The sequence below is a fragment of the Pongo pygmaeus genome, chromosome 2 (assembly GCF_028885625.2).
Source record: "Pongo pygmaeus isolate AG05252 chromosome 2, NHGRI_mPonPyg2-v2.0_pri, whole genome shotgun sequence".
NCBI classification, from domain to species: domain Eukaryota; kingdom Metazoa; phylum Chordata; class Mammalia; order Primates; family Hominidae; genus Pongo; species Pongo pygmaeus.
The window spans coordinates 103,257,199-103,272,102 of record NC_085930.1 but is presented as its reverse complement, the minus strand read 5'-3'; the positions used below and the strand labels follow the sequence as shown (position 1 = coordinate 103,272,102).

At 55.1% G+C, this 14,904-nt stretch overlaps 3 protein-coding genes across 4 annotated transcripts; 1 reads left to right on the top strand and 2 right to left on the bottom strand.

Annotated features, from left to right (window-relative positions):
* Positions 1-983: 983 nt before the first annotated feature.
* NPRL2 (NPR2 like, GATOR1 complex subunit) lies at positions 984-4,455 on the bottom strand. 2 transcript variants are annotated; one of them, XM_054483285.2, is made up of 11 exons: positions 4,072-4,455; positions 3,428-3,519; positions 3,162-3,330; positions 2,883-2,991; positions 2,373-2,509; positions 2,184-2,281; positions 2,026-2,062; positions 1,816-1,909; positions 1,623-1,740; positions 1,255-1,397; positions 984-1,169 (listed from the first exon to the last, which is right to left on the bottom strand). In XM_054483285.2, exons 1-11 carry the CDS (start codon positions 4,453-4,455, stop codon positions 1,102-1,104), a joined length of 1,449 nt encoding a protein of 482 aa, XP_054339260.1. In that variant the 3' UTR covers positions 984-1,101. The 2 variants fall into 2 exon arrangements, with proteins under 2 accessions (XP_054339260.1, XP_054339261.1); XM_054483286.2 differs by lacking the exon at positions 1,816-1,909 and having other exon boundaries at positions 2,022-2,062.
* On the top strand, positions 4,341-7,566 carry LOC129033990 (transmembrane reductase CYB561D2). Its single transcript, XM_054483289.2, has 4 exons — positions 4,341-4,480; positions 4,904-5,055; positions 5,504-5,541; positions 6,738-7,566. The coding sequence occupies exons 2-4, from the start codon at positions 4,929-4,931 to the stop codon at positions 7,239-7,241; spliced, it is 669 nt and encodes a 222-aa protein (XP_054339264.1). The 5' UTR covers positions 4,341-4,480; positions 4,904-4,928; the 3' UTR covers positions 7,242-7,566.
* A 681-nt stretch (positions 7,567-8,247) lies between these two features.
* On the bottom strand, positions 8,248-13,577 carry TMEM115 (transmembrane protein 115). The gene is made up of 2 exons (XM_054483288.2): positions 11,708-13,577; positions 8,248-9,046 (listed from the first exon to the last, which is right to left on the bottom strand). Exons 1-2 carry the CDS (start codon positions 12,556-12,558, stop codon positions 8,842-8,844), a joined length of 1,056 nt encoding a protein of 351 aa, XP_054339263.1. The 5' UTR covers positions 12,559-13,577; the 3' UTR covers positions 8,248-8,841.
* Between the last annotated feature and the right edge of the window lie 1,327 nt (positions 13,578-14,904).

The following is a 14,904-nucleotide window of genomic DNA, read 5'->3' as shown; positions in this document are numbered from 1 at the left end:
ACAAAGGGAGACTGTCTCAAAAAAAAAGTGTATAGACATTACTCCCTTGCATGAGAGGGGCTCTGTGGCTACCTCTGGCACTCAAAATGTTAGGTGGGATGCCGCTTACTAGCAGCTCTGCAAGATCTACTACTTGCCCTCTCCTGTACCTTGGGACTTGGATTCTTTCCTCTCCTCCTTGCTTCCCTGGACCTCCCTCATACATTCCAAAGAGGTCTTTGCCTCAGGGTTTTGCACTTTTCCTGGAATACTCTTCCTTCAGGGCTCAGTTTACACCTCAGCGTGGCCTTTCTTGGCCATTTAATCCAGAGCAGTCCCTGCCTCCAACCCAACTCACTCTTGATCACATCTGTTTCTTTTTTTGCGATTGAGTCTCCTGTCACCTAGGCTGGAGTGCAGTGGCATGATCTTGGCTCACTGCAACCTCTGCCTCCCAGGTTCAAGTGATCCTCCTGCCTCAGCTTCCTGAGTAGCTGGGATTACAGGTGCACACCACCACACCTGGCTAATTTTTTGTATTTTTTTTTAGTGGAGATGGGATTTCACTATGTTGGCCAGGCTGTTCTTGAACATCTGACCTCAGGTGATCCACTCGCTTCAGCCTCCCAAAGTGCTGGGATTATAGGCACGAGCCACCGCGCCCGGCTACATCTGTTTCTTTCTAGGTTTATTAATTATTATCATTATTATTGAGATGGGGTCTTGCTCTGTCACCCAGGCTGGGGTGCAGTGATGGGATCACAGCTAAATGTAGCCTCCAACTCCTGGCCTCAAGTGATCCCCCCACTTCAGCCTCCTGAGTAGCTGGGGCTACAGGTGGGTCACTGCATCAGGACGATTTTTTTTTTTTTTGTAATTAACCCGCACTTTTACTTGTCGATTGTCGGTCCTGCCCACCAGATGGCGATCTAGCCCACGGCTCGTGGCTATTTTATTCACTGCTGGGTCTCCCACGGCTGGCCCAGAAGCAGCACTCAATAAAGGCTGTTTGAAATGGATGTCTTTATTTACAGAACTAAGAGTCAACCTCTAGACAGTATGACAAGCCTCCTGGTAGGAGGGACTACCCACAGCAATGTGTCCATCCAGCCACTACCAGCCTCACTTCCAGCAGATGATGATGTTGGGGTCATTTTCAAGCCGCTCATCCAGCTCATGGTAGCTCATGCCTGGGTGTGGTGGTGGAGGAGAGGTCAGTGGCTTTGACCTGGCCACCCTGCCCTGAACCCACCCTGACTGCCCGCCTGCCTCCACCTGTCTTGCAGCAGATCTCGTCATAGCTGTGGCAGCCTGTATAAAGCCGGGCAGGGTGGCTCTGCTCTTCCCGAGTCACCCGCACAGGATACTTCTGTAGTCGCCTGATGAGGTTCTTCATAAGCCCGAACTGGATCAGCTTCCTAGGGTGAGGATCAGAGGACAGAGAGGTGACGCCCTGGCCAGGCCTTCTTTCAGGCAGGCCAACCCCTTCCTGTAGTCTCCCTTCAATTTTGTCTCTGTAGCCCATCATCTCCAGGAAGCCTGCTTGGATTGGCAGTGCCCCATGACCCAGGGCTCCTGAGAGACATAAAGGGTCTAGCTTCCCTCAGGTAACTCCCAAATGCCCCAGCAAATTCTCCTCTGACCGTTCATCAACGTGCTGCAGCTGCTGGGGGTGGCGGCCAATGAGGTCTCGCACGGTAGTGCCAGGGCTCAGGCTGCAGTATAGCTGGAACACATCCCGGAGACTGGCCCTCTTGTGCCCTGTGGGTGCCAGGGATCAGCTCACCATGTGGCTCTGCCCTCCCCAAGATGGCTTCCCTCAGAGCCCACCACTACCTTGCTTGGTCACGTAGGATAGACATGCCTCCTGCAGGGACTTGTCATCTACCAGGTCCTGGACCTTGGGCGTTGGGCAGTATACATTGGAGTACTAGAGGGTAGCAGAAGGCATAGGGGCCTGAGTGAGGGGCTTGGGAAGCTGACACAGTCCTGGTCTGGTCCAGCCACATGGTCCACTCTCCACTTAACCAAACCCAACTCACCTACCTGGAGGATGGACACCAGTGTCACAACGCCATAGTACCTGAGAGAGAGAGTTGTGCTCAGTTTCTGAGGACCATGCCTTCCCAACCCTCACACCCAGGGCCCCTGAGGTCTTCCCTGGCTGGTGACCTTGTAATGGGTATGACTGTAGGCCCACTCACAGCAGGTTCTGGATAGCAATGCGCACCAGGTTGAGCTCCACATCTGCCTCTGCTGAAATCTTCTGGACGTGGCGGAACCCATCAATGTAGGGCAGGATCTGGGCAGAGTGGAACAAGGTCAGAAGAAACAGGATGAGGCCAGGGCTGTGGCCAGCCCCAGGTGATGATACCCAGGGAGGGATGGCATACTTGTTGTGTAGTGAGGTCCCACTGTGAATTGAAGAAATCCTCCTTGTCTTTGGTAAAGACAGGTACATCATACTCCTGGGCCACCGGAGGGTCTGGCCGCTGCTCAATCACCTTCAAGTGGATGGTGTTGGACTCATCTGCAGGGGGCCCCATCCATATCCTCAGTGCCACTTCTTCCAAGAGGCCCTCAATTACCATCCAGGCCTCCCAGCATCCCTTGGGGCAAGCAGGTGCCTCTGGGTAGGGCTAATCTTTCTTTTTATGGAGTGAAAAACTGAGTCCCACAAAGGGGAAGGAATTGCCCAAGGAGCAGAGCTGGAGAGCTCTGCTTTCCCCCTACCCCCAGTCCCAGCTCCATCATGCATTGGACCCTGGACATGGGCACCCCAGCCCATGGCTATTTCCTGCCCACCAGTGTGTTCGTGAGTCTTGTCCTTCTCCCTGACTGGCTGGGCTCACTTTCCCATCTCTTCTCTACCCCTCTGCTGTCCTTGCAGAGGCTGGCCATACCAATGGGCAGAGTGCACCGGCCTGAGGCATTTAGCTCCTCCAGCAAGATGGTCATGATGGGCACCAACTTCTGCTTGCTCTCCTCCATGGACACGAAGCTGCTCTCTAGCTAGATAGAGCATGGAAAGCATGGTGGGCACATCCCAGGACCCCTGGCTGGTTGGCTGCCCTGAGTCCTGAGCTGGTTGGCAGGGTCCCAGGTTTGGGGGACTTTGGAGACATGGGAACACCTTCCCCAACTCTGCCTGTCCGTAAACCCAAGCCCATCTCATTGCAGACCTCTAGTGTGGTCAGATAGCCAGCCAGCTTTTTAACGATGGGCTCGAGGGCGCAGGTCTTGGCCTGGGCATCACACACGAAGCCCAGGTTGAAGAGGAGGGCATTGCGGCTGTACTTCTTGTGTTCGATGCACACAGGACAGCCGATCAGCTTCTTTTCCATAGCTGTGCTGGATAATTGGAACACAGTCAGGCCCCCAAGCCTGTCCCTTCCTCCTCCTGGGACAACCCCTGCCACCCACCGCTCACCCCGAGCTAGGGTCTCACACAGTGATAAGCTTGTTCTGCAGCTCTGGCTTGGTGATGATGTACACTTGGACTGTGTCAAACAGCTCTCGGGAGATGAAGTCTTCAGGGACCTGGGGAGGGGAGTGGCAATGGGTCCCTCAGTGGACATCTGTACTGGGTGTAGTATAAATGGTGACCTCCTCATGCCCCCCAAGCCCAAGTCCTCTTGTCCAGCGTTCCCCTCTCTCCCATCCTCTCAGCCCTATTACTTCTTTCTGTTTCCAAACACACACTATGATCTCATCTCCTTCCTGGCTTCTGCATATGCTGTTCCCTCTACCTGGAACACTTTCTCCTCCCTTATCTAAACTTCCTATGCATCATTTACTCTTCACTCAGTTCAGGGATACTCATGGGTCACCCACTTCACCTTCTGTGGGACTTGGAACCCCCCAACCGGATCCCTCCAGCCCGATATCCTACAAACACTGCCAATGTGACGTATGTCTTCCCTGCTACACTGGGAGCCGGGGGAATGGGTCTGACTATCCTCTAGCCTCACAGTTGTCTGCGAATGAAGTAGCATGCCTGCGTGCAGCACGGGAAACTACTGCCTTCAGGCAGCCGGTTGAGCTCTCAAGAACGTCCCTCTCCCCGCCCAGTCCCGCGAGCCCGGGTGGCACCTGATAGGTGATCTTGGGTCCCAGCGTGGGGTGGAACTCGCTGAAGAATATGCATTCGATGCGGCAGCCGCTGCCCATGGCAATAGCCGGGCCCAGGCCCGTAGCTCCTCGTTCCTCGCGCAGAGGCGTCCCCACCTCCTGTGAACACTTGTCAGAGACAGCCTCGAGGCCTGTGTCGCTGGGGAACGCAAGCTTGCCAATCCCTCTGCCCAATGGCGCCTGCGCAGCGCGACTCAGAGGCGTGGCTGGGGCGGGGGGCGGCTCGTCCCAGAAGTCCTGGGTGGGTAGACGTCGCACCCGGAAGTAAAGCGGCTCCGTGACGGAGCGGCGGTGCGCGCGGCAGGGCCCGGAGTATCCCGCTTTCTTTGGAGGAAACCACTGCATCAGATCTGCGCTGCGGCTGAGGCAGGCAAGTCCCTAGCGTGGAGGGGCAGCATGCCGGCAGCACTTGGGGAGGCGGTGCGCTAAGGGATTCACGCTGTAACTGGGACCGCAGCAGGGAACTACAATTTCCATAGTGCTCCGCGCCCTCCCAGCTGGCTCTACTGCCGGCGACGGCGTGGTACACGCTGGGATTTGTAGTCTTACATGGCTTTGCGCATCCTACCTGGAAGGCGGGCCAGCGATTGGTACCAGTTCAGACATGGGTACACGTTGACAGGCCGGCGGCCCTCGACTGGCATGTTGTGACCATTCCTGATGCTGGTCTTGGTACTGTTGTTCCTATCATAACTTATTGGAAGAGGGTGGCATTCCTGCCTTGCAGCCTTTTCTCCAGTGAGGAGTGAACAGTGGGCACCTGAGACCCTGGCCCACGCTACTATGCTTTCAGGCTACAACCACTGGCACGGCTGACCATGGCCCTTTCTGCGGAGACCGAGTCACACATCTACCGATGTCTGCGTACTGCTTCTGGCGCTGCCGCCCACCTTGTGGCCCTGGGCTTTACCATCTTTGTGGCTGTGCTTGCCAGGCCTGGCTCCAGTAAGTAGAATTCATAGCTGACTTCTGGGAAGGGAAGGGCCACTTTTCCTGGGGAGGAAGGGCAGTGGGACTCCCGGGAACAGGCCTGGCTGGTTGAGGGAATTCTGTGCCGGAGCGATGAGTGGGGTGGAGCAGGTAGGTGTGGCCAGGGCACACAGAATTCCTGATTTCTCTTTCCTTGTCTGGGTGCTCCATTTGGCTGCCTCTCAGGAGGTGTAAGGGAAGGAGGGAGGACTGCCAGAGGAGTGGCAAAGCATGGCCTCTGATCCAGGAAGGGGCCAGGAAGAGAGGATAGGTGTGGGGTCAGCTTGTTGCAGAGCAAGAGGGGGCTCACAGTTTGGCAGCACCTCCTTGGGTGATGGGCTGCTGGTATTCCTCAACCCTTAAGGATTGGTATGGCTGGTTTCTTGTTGCCTCAGCCCCATGAGGCCTCCTCTTCTCATTCCAGGCCTGTTCTCCTGGCACCCGGTGCTTATGTCTTTGGCTGTAAGTAGTGGGCCTGGGCAGTTCTTAGGGGTGGGAGCATGGGCATGGTTGGTGGCCCTGGCAGCCTCTGAATCTTTGTTCACATTTAATATCTGTTTGGAAGAGTTGCATGCTCCAACTACTCCTGCCCATGGTGTATATTTCAGACTTGAGGCCGGGCACGGTGGCTCATGCCTGTAATCCCAGCACTAAAGAGGCCGAGGCGGGCACATCACCTGAGGTCAGGAGATCGAGACCATCCTGGCTAACATGGTGAAACCCCGTCTCTACTAAAAATACAAAAAATTAGCCGGGCATGATGGCACGCGCCTGTAGTCCCAGCTACTCAGGAGGCTGAGGCAGGAGAATCGCATGAACCCAGGAGACAGAGGTTGCAGTGAGCCAAGATCGCGCCACTGCACTCTAACCTAGGCGACAGAGCAAGGCTCCGTCTCAAAAAAAAAAACAAAACCCCAAAAAACAAAAAACCCCCCCAAAAAAGCAAAAATTAGCTGGGTGTGGTGGCAGGTGCCTGTAATCCCAGTTACTCAGGAGCCTGAGGCAGGAGAATCGCTTGAACCTGGAAGGCGGAGATTGCAGTGAGCCAAGATCACACCACTGCACTCCAGCCTGGGTGACTGACAGAGAGAGACTATCTCCAGAAAAAAAAAAAAAAAAAAAAAAAAAAAAAAAGACTTGAATCAGAGTAATTAAGACCCAGGTCAAATGGGTAAGATTTGTCTAAGCACAATGAGGCTTCACCCACCTCTAGGCAGAAAGCTGAGACATTGCATTTGGATGTACCTCTGTCCCTTTTTACTTTAATTTCTGGTGATGCACCTAACTTTCCCTGAAATAGTGCACCCATGTGGCCAGCTCGTGCCAAGAAATTGTATCCAGCCCCACGTTAGGGAAACAAAGCTTGTGAATCATTTATAACTGCCACATCTCAAACCCTGTGTTTGCTTGGTAACATAGCACAGATGACATTTCAGACTAGCACCTAGGAGGAGGTGTGGAGATTATTCAGGGCACGTATATCATCCCAGATGGGGTTTTCCACTCTTGCCCCACCAAATGGATAGTCTTGTCAGTGGGGAGAGAAAGAAAAAGGGGAATCAGCCCAGACTCACTGGCAGCTAAGGGTTACATAAAGCCCTCTTCCCCTCTTCTGGGGCAGCACCCTCACTTGAGCTTCCCATCCCCTGTTTCCTCAGTTCTCCTTCCTGATGACCGAGGCACTACTGGTGTTTTCTCCTGAGAGTTCGCTGCTGCACTCCCTCTCACGGAAGGGCCGAGCACGCTGCCACTGGGTGCTGCAGCTGCTGGCCCTGCTGTGTGCACTGCTGGGCCTCGGCCTTGTCATCCTTCACAAAGAGCAGCTTGGCAAAGCCCACCTGGTTACGCGGCATGGGCAGGCAGGGCTGCTGGCTGTGCTGTGGGCAGGGCTGCAGTGCTCAGGTGGGGTGGGGCTGCTCTACCCCAAGCTGCTGCCCCGATGGCCCCTGGCAAAGCTCAAGCTATACCATGCTACTTCTGGGCTGGTGGGCTACCTGCTGGGTAGTGCCAGCCTCTTGCTGGGCATGTGCTCACTCTGGTTCACTGCCTCTATCACTGGTGCAGCCTGGTACCTGGCTGTACTATGCCCTGTCCTCACCAGCTTGGTCATTATGAACCAGGTGAGCAATGCCTACCTATACCGCAAGAGGATCCAACCATGAGCTCTTCCCAGCCTAGGGGAAGCCTGGATTTGCCCCTCCATGTAGGAGCTGGGGCTAGGGACCTCTTGAACTCTCTCAGCTGAGTCAGGGGACACCTCAGGCACTGGGACAGCTGGGCAGTTGGAGGCCCGTGTGTGAATTCCTGCTCCTCATGCTGGAGTGCCTCCCATTTCCTTCCCCTTTCTCCGTCATCCCAGAGGAACATACGCATCATGTGTCTGGATGAAGCTGGGGCTGCAAGACTGCCTCTCCTGCAAGGCAGCTCATACTTGTACTGTATGTCCAGAAATTTCAGGAGAGAAAAGAGTAAAAAATTTGTAAAAAATGACTGAAAAGATTGATGGGAGAAGCAGCCCAGAGTTGGGGGTGGTTCTTGTTAATGCCATCAGCATGGGAAAATGGGCAGCTGGGCAAGATGGGGACCCCCGCCCCCAACCCCTGGCTGCTCCCTCAGGGGCTGAAGCTCTCCTAGCACACAAATCCCCAGGATCTAGCTGCTGAGCCTCCCAGGCCACTCTGGACCCTGGCAGGCCCTAGAGCTGTAGCTGTGAATGGTACAGCTGTGTGTCCTTTCTGTCCCCCAGCTGTCTACTGTGCTGGAGTCTCCAGACTGTGGGGGTTAAATACATACAATAACAGGATGGGAGCTGGGAGTGAGTTGCCTTCAGGAGTGGCAAGAACTGAGCATTCTGTCTTAGAGGTAAACCATGGGTAAGAACAGCGCCTTGTGATGGAGAGGCCCTTATCATCAGATCTAGGCAGGGACAGAGGGCCTCCCAGATTGGGGTTTGGAGGGAAAGAAAAAAGGAGTAAGAGTCTGAGACAATAGCTCTTGGAAGGCTGCTTAGCAGTGCGCATGTGGTGGTGGTGGTGGCAGTGGTGGGGAGCTGGGGCAATGGGCTTCTTATCCAGCTGGAGTTACCACGGAGACAATCAAGTTCCTGCCTAACTTTGCAGTTGAACGTGATGAGGGGGCTGCACAAGGTGGCCTGACAAGAGCCCGGGAGTCATTCCTCAGAGAACTGCTTTATTGATACTGCCAGCCTAGGCTTGGCTGCCCACTCAAGTGGTCCTGTAGAAAATACCTGGGAGCTGGAGCTGTTCTGGTCCAGAAGCAGTCACGGCCACAGCAGAGGGAAACAAATCCTGACAGGAACAGTCTTTCTGGGGATGGGCAGGGATGTGCAGCCCCAGGTCGGCTCCTGCATTTGCTGGGCCCCCAGAACATTTTTGGCAAATCCTTGCCTTGGCTCAGGGCTCTCGGCAACCAGTTTCAGATGTGAGGGCCGGCCCAGAAGCTGTGACATCAGTGTCCCTGCAGAGACTTGCTTGGGGCTGCCAGCTGATGTACATTCTTACCTCAGATGAGGGCCTGGACTGGCCGATGCCTCAGAGGCTCCGGGCCTGGCATAGTGGTTGTCTGGAGTTGGAACCAGGTAGCAAGAGTCCTGGGTAGTGTTGGCGAGAAACAGCAGAAGGCCATGGAAAGCCCCAGCAGGCCTTCTTCCCTCTCCTCAGAGCAGTCAGGTGCCCTGGAGTAGCTGAGAGGATGTCAAGGGGGGCTTGGGAGGGGAGGTGCCACACTCAAGGTGGTCTGGAGTTACAGCATCGGGGGAGCTGCCTCGAAGGTGATTAGACTGGATTCTGGGGCAGCCCCCTTCCCTGGGGGTGTAGGAGCTTTGTCTGAGGGCAGGGGGCTGTCCACCTTGGCCCCAGACTCCTCTTCATCATCATCCATGCTGGGCCAGACGGACTGGTCTTCCACTCTCTTCAGCCGCTCATTGAGTGCCTTCAGGGCCAGTTGCCTGGGGCCAGAGGAGAGAGGACAGGTCACTCTGGGTTTGGCCTTGGCTCATGCCCTCTACCCTTCTGCAGCAGGCTGACTCCTCACCGTACCACCTAGACTCCTCCTATGTTTCCCCTTCACCATGCAGAGCCTGGGACTCCCCAGAGATTGGTTTAGGACACACTCTGCCATCAGAATGATAACCCAAAGGCTCTAAGAGTCTTCCCTCCATAGCTGAGGCACCTCCGGGGTGGGAAGGTCAGCTGGGTGTCTGCCAGACTGCCCACCAGGCCAGCCACCAGGAATGGTTCTGAGGGTGGTATCTAAGGGTCGGTGGAACTAGTGCCCTAGGGCAGATGGGTGGAACGGCAAGTTCTAGAGTTTCCAGGAGTTTCTGCCTGGGTGCTGGCATCACATCCAAGGGAAGAGTTCTTAATTCTCCCCTCTCCTGGTTAGGGGTATCTTGAGCCTCCTGGCAAGGGTCAATGGGGAAGGCTGGAACTCAACACCTCCCTTGGCTCTCAGCCCAGGAAGCAGGGCCAACTTGGGTGAGTCTACCCCTCCTAACAGATGCTAATATTCTCCCTCTCAGAAGAACCCCCAAAGCCACCAAGGCCCTTGTTAGAGCAGGGACTTAGCGGAGCCCTTGCAAGAGGAGAAGAAGGAGAAACAGCCCACATGGGTAGGCACAGGCCAGAGCCTACTGCTTCCACAGGGTGGACCCTTAGAGGCCCCACTTTGAGGGCAGGTGGGAAAGTCCAACAGAAGAAGGTTTACACATGTGCTTGGGACCCTGGCCCACCAGAAGGTGGAGTGCCGCAGCTGCCAGGGAACCGTTTCAACAGTGACCACTATGGACTCCTATACCTCAGCCTCTCTGTGCCACCAGTGTGGGGACAGCCCGTGTAGCCTTTGAGGTTCCAGCTGAGAACCAAAATCTCCACCATGTCAGGGAACATGACAAGAGAGGCAACAAGGACACAGGTGTAGAAAGCCCTAGCACGCTTCCACCCTGCCCGTCAGTCTCACACATGACAAGTTGGTATAGACAGGACAGTCTTTCCCTGCTGCTACCCAGGCTCCCATCCTGATGATGCCCTTGCCAGTTCCACTTAAAGCCTGCCAAGGCAGAGAGCTAGTGTCACGCTAGTCACTTCCTCACAAGGACCAGAGAGACAGATAGGAAACCCTGCCTCCCTCTCCTCGTAGCCCTTTGGAGTTGGGCGTGGCCATGCAGTCAGATGTCAAACTGGCTGAAGGAATAACCCCCACCCCCATGTAAGCTAACAACCATAAGGCTATGCCAAGAACCCGCCTCTTGACCCTCCCTTCCTCCCCACCAACCTGCTTCCCCCCGCCCCGTCCATTTTCTTGGGCCTGGGCAGAGGTTTTTGAATGTTCAGCCAACCCTAACAATCCAACACCTCTCAGTGGAGGAGGGGTCCCCACTTGCCTGGCCCCACCTGAATGGCTCTGAGGGACAGCTCAATTCCTACCAGGCCCAGCTCTCCTGGCCCCATCTTTAATACCAGCTAAGGTTAAGAGAGACTTCTGTCCTCAGGGCTTATCACCTATAAAGACCCAAGCTCTAGGGCCCAGAATTATGCCCTGCAGCATGCTGTATATACTTTTCAACACCTACCATACCTTGGGCCATAGTGATCTGTGGCCCTTCCCCAGCTGGAACTCCTTCAAGAAAGGAATGTGTCCCACACTCAATTCCATAGCCCAGTGGAGAGTAAATACAGGGGTAACTGCAGCTAAATTCATAGAGCTTCCTGCCACAACCCCATTCACAGGTGAGCAAAAGCAGGAGCCTTGGCAATGCAAAAGACAAAGCCCGTCCCAGATTTTACTACTCAAGTAATTGCCTCAAAACATTCAAGAACAATGTTGGAAATGGAGCTGTGGATCTTCTGAAGGCGGGGACCACTCTGCTGGCTCCACAGATATGGGAGAGGGAGTACGCTGAATTTAAAAAGATCCCTCCTGCCCTGGCCAAAGTGCATTCAGTGAAGAATTCAGCTGGGACTCCTGATGCTGTGGATAGCTTGGTTTACACATAATGAAAGGGTCATTGCCACTCCCTGGTGTAGTCAGCAGGCTCCCTCAGTGGGTCATGTAGCCTGTCCCTGGTTTTGGTGACACATGCTTGCTGGAGATGGAGGTAAATGTGGTAATACCCCAAGCTTCCCTCTCAATAAGTAAGTGGCAGAGAAGCACAGCATCTGAGTTAAAGCCCAGGAAGAGGACACAGCATTTGGAAATTGGAGTGGCCCGGATCACCTTTCGAGGACCCCAGGCCTCCTTCCCTGTCCCTTCCTCACAGGGGAAAGTACCAGCAGGTTGCTTCTGGCTCCCATAGGCCCAATGTCTAGGATTCTGAGATTCTAAGGCAAGGCCAGGGTTCTGTGCCCCTCCACTGGGACTTCACAGCACCAAAGGAAACTGCATTTCTTGAGACTTATTAAGTGGCCCGAGTGGTGAGAAAAGTGCCTCGTGGACCCTAGACACCTAACTGCTGAGTTCCTCAAGGCCAAAGACTGATTTTATCTTTCCAGATCTGCCCCAATACCTGACTGCAGGTCTCCACCTATGTACAGCAAACACCTCAACAGATGGCATGTGACTCGACCAGTATGCTCCTAGCTTGACAAGATTTTGGAAAATTTCACAGTACCTTCTCCGCTCGGCGTCTTGAGGGTCTGTGCCTGGCAGGCTAATGGTGATGGAGGATGGGGCACCCACATCGTAGCGCTTCACCGTCTTCTGGCATATCTTTACCTTCACCAGGAGGCCGTGCACCAAGTTCGCCAGCAACCCCACCACAGGCTGCAGGATCTCAGGGAAGAAAGTGGCGAAAGCAAAGTGGTCAGCCATGTCCCCTCGGCCCCGGCTATGGCGCTGGTAGAAGCGAAGATATACCCAACTGGAGAGCAGCCCGAAGCCATAGGAAGCCAACGCCGGGCTCTGGAGCAGCGTGGCGAGCCGCAGCAGGAGCAGCAGCGCCAGCAGCAGCATGGGCATCACGCTGACGCGCACCTGGGGCACTCGCAGGACCACACAGTCCCCCATGGTTTGCTTGAGTGCCACCAGGACACCACCTAGGAAGCCCAAGGCGCCGTGGATACGGACAGTGAACAGGTAGACCAGGTTGAAGGAAGCCATGTAGGTGAGGAGGTAGGCGAAGGCCCCCAGCAGCCCTACGGACACATTCACCACTGAGAAGAAGATGAGCAGCTCCAAGGCCCCCCAGAGGGGCTCCAGCAAACGCCCGGCCACCACCACCGTTGTCAGGCTGATGGCCACATCCCACACATGCTGCTCCATCAGCCCATGGGTGGCCAGGGTCCAGATCCAGAAGTTGGGAGGAAAGAGGTAGCCTGGGGTGACCGCCAGGCAGCCTGTGTCCACGGCGAAGGAGAGCAGGTAGAGGAATAGTACCGCCGCACACAGAGCCTTCACCACCACGCTGGCGCTGGCCAGGATGGCCCCCAAGTGCTGGCGGGCGCCTGGCAGGGCACGTTGCATCTTCCCGGCGGCTGTCGGCCTGAGGAAAGGGTCTGGTAGGCCAGGGGCCTCCCCGGGGCCTCGTCCTAGTCCGGCCCCAATGGGAGGCCCAGGCCCGGCCTAGTCACTGGCGTATGGCCCTGGTAAAGGATTCGCTTCCGATCGGGTGGGGCTCTGGTCCCGAGGGGCCGAGTCGGGCCTTGTTGCCGGTCCGCAGCGTAGGCCCCTCGCCCGGGACCTGAGGGAAGGCCCTGGACGGCTGCGGCACGCCCGCCTACCCACCCTGTAGGCCCCGTGCCAGGCTAGCGTGGTTGGCGTTGATCTCAGGGCTGGGCCTCCTCCATCCACTGCGAGGCCCTTCGGTTCGCAAGGGGACTGGTGCCTCGTTCCGTACCCGAGTCAAGCCTGGTCAGCTCCCGCTCGGCCTGGCTCCTGGCTTCGACCGTACCTCTTTTCTCTGGGGGCCGACAAACGGGTGCTGCGCCTGCGCGTCCCCGGCGGGCTGTCCTCTAAGCGCCTGTCTTCCGGCTCCTCTGCATGCTGGGACACGGAGTCCTTGGTTGCAGCCGGGGAAGAGTCGAATAGGGCTCTGGCTAGAACTACAAGTCCCAGGAGGCCATGCTCACGGACCGGTCCCGTTGCGGTGAGCGCGGGGTGTGATGGGAGTTGTAGTTCTCAGGGACCGTTTCCGTCGGTTCTCAGGAGGTGAGAAGGGATGAATTAGCATCTCTAACCCCTGAAAGCGGCGGTGGGGGTTCGCGAAGCAACACAGCTCTAGCCCCCACACTTGCTGAATTCCCTGGGAAGAGTAGCTCTATTTGTGCATGTACCTCTGAGCGAGCGTGTCCTTGTCGGCTGGCGTGTGGGTGTGTGTCACTGTGTGAGAAACAGAACCTCCGTGGTCTGGTGAATGGGACCTGACCCAGGCTGGAACCCTTGCTCTGCCTCGGCGGCTGTGTGGCATTGGTTAAGTTCCTGAACCTTTTTGAAACTCAGTTTCATGGGCCATAAAATGTAGATGATGACATGATCTTCCTGTCCTAATAATCAAAGGGGAAAGGGGTGTAAAATGCCAGTCCACCCTGGGTGCTCAGCGAGTGTTGCACATGTTGCCTTTTTTTGTTTGTTTTCTCCCACTTGGAAAAGTTTTTTGTTTGTTATTTCACGTTGCCCTTTTTCCAAGTGAGGTGGACCTGGAGCACGAACCTAGGGCTCCCTCCCGCACAGGGACGAGGCTGGGCAGCCCTCAGTGACCCTCCTCCCCACCAGGGACTTCTGATAACTGCGGAGGAAGAGAGATCTCTCCACTAGCCTGGGCTAGGCCTGTTCTGGTCCCACTTCACGCCACAGTGGCTTCTGACAGGTTGTGTTCTGTGTCTTTTTTTTTTTTTTGGTATATGGAGTTACTTTTAAAAAACTGTACATATAGGCTGGGCATGGTGGCTCACGCCTGTAATCCCAGCACTTTGGGAGGCTGAGGCGGGCAGATCACCTGAGGTCGGGAGTTTGAGACCAGCTTGACCAACATGGATAAACCTCATCTCTACTAAAAATACAAAATTAGCCAGGCGTGGTGGCACATGCCTGTAATCCCATCTTCTCAGGAGGCTGAGGCAGGAGAATTGCTTGAACCTGGGAGGCGGAGGTTGCGGTGAGCCGAGATCATGCCATTGCACTACAGCCTGGGCAACAAGAGCGAAACTTTGTCTCAAAACAAAACAAAACAAAAAGCTGTACATATAATTAAAATAATTCTATGACAAAGTACTTTTATAAAGCACAGGATCCCTTCCTTTCAGCCACTGACTTCAGTGTGTGCTGATGTGTGCATGGCCTACAGGTTAAAAAGGGTGCTGATGCTTTTTTTCTGGGGTCTGGGTTCCCACTGGTTGCCACATCAGGGTAAGGTTGCCAGTTTTAGCAAATCAAAATACAGGATGCTCAGTCAAATTTGAATTCCAGATAAAACAACGAGTAATCTTCGAGTATAATCATGTCCCCCACCCCCCCCTTTTTTTTTTTTTGAGACAGGGTCTAGCTTTGTCCAAGGCTGGAGTGCAGTGGAACAATCATAGCTCACTGCCACCTCAAACTCCTGGGCTGAAGTGATCCTCCAGCCTCAGCCTCGTGATTAGCTGCGGCTACAGGCACTCACTACTGTGCCCAGCTAATTTTTAAAAATTTTTTATTTTGTAGAGACATGGGCAGGGGCGGGGTGGCCATCCTACCCAGGCTGATCTCGAACTCGTGAGCTCAAGCAATCCTCCTGCATCAGCCTCCCAAAGTGTTGGTATTACAGGCGTTAGCCACTGTGCCCAGCCCCCAGTTTTTCAGTATAGGTATGTCCCACACAATAGTTGAAACACT

Coding starts and splice junctions, on each gene's coding strand:
- NPRL2 (XM_054483285.2), bottom strand. CDS start 4,455: ATGCAGTGGTTTCCTCCAAAGAAAGCGGGATACTCCGGGCCCTGCCGC. Junction 2,510..2,882: donor CCGGTGCACTCTGCCCATTG/GTATGGCCAGCC, acceptor GGCCCCCTGCAG/ATGAGTCCAACACCATCCAC. Junction 1,741..1,815: donor ATCCTACGTGACCAAGCAAG/GTAGTGGTGGGC, acceptor TGGCACCCACAG/GGCACAAGAGGGCCAGTCTC.
- LOC129033990 (XM_054483289.2), top strand. CDS start 4,929: ATGGCCCTTTCTGCGGAGACCGAGTCACACATCTACCGATGTCTGCGT. Junction 5,056..5,503: donor GCTTGCCAGGCCTGGCTCCA/GTAAGTAGAATT, acceptor TTCTCATTCCAG/GCCTGTTCTCCTGGCACCCG. Junction 5,542..6,737: donor CGGTGCTTATGTCTTTGGCT/GTAAGTAGTGGG, acceptor CTGTTTCCTCAG/TTCTCCTTCCTGATGACCGA.
- TMEM115 (XM_054483288.2), bottom strand. CDS start 12,558: ATGCAACGTGCCCTGCCAGGCGCCCGCCAGCACTTGGGGGCCATCCTG. Junction 9,047..11,707: donor CAAGACGCCGAGCGGAGAAG/GTACTGTGAAAT, acceptor CTCTGGCCCCAG/GCAACTGGCCCTGAAGGCAC.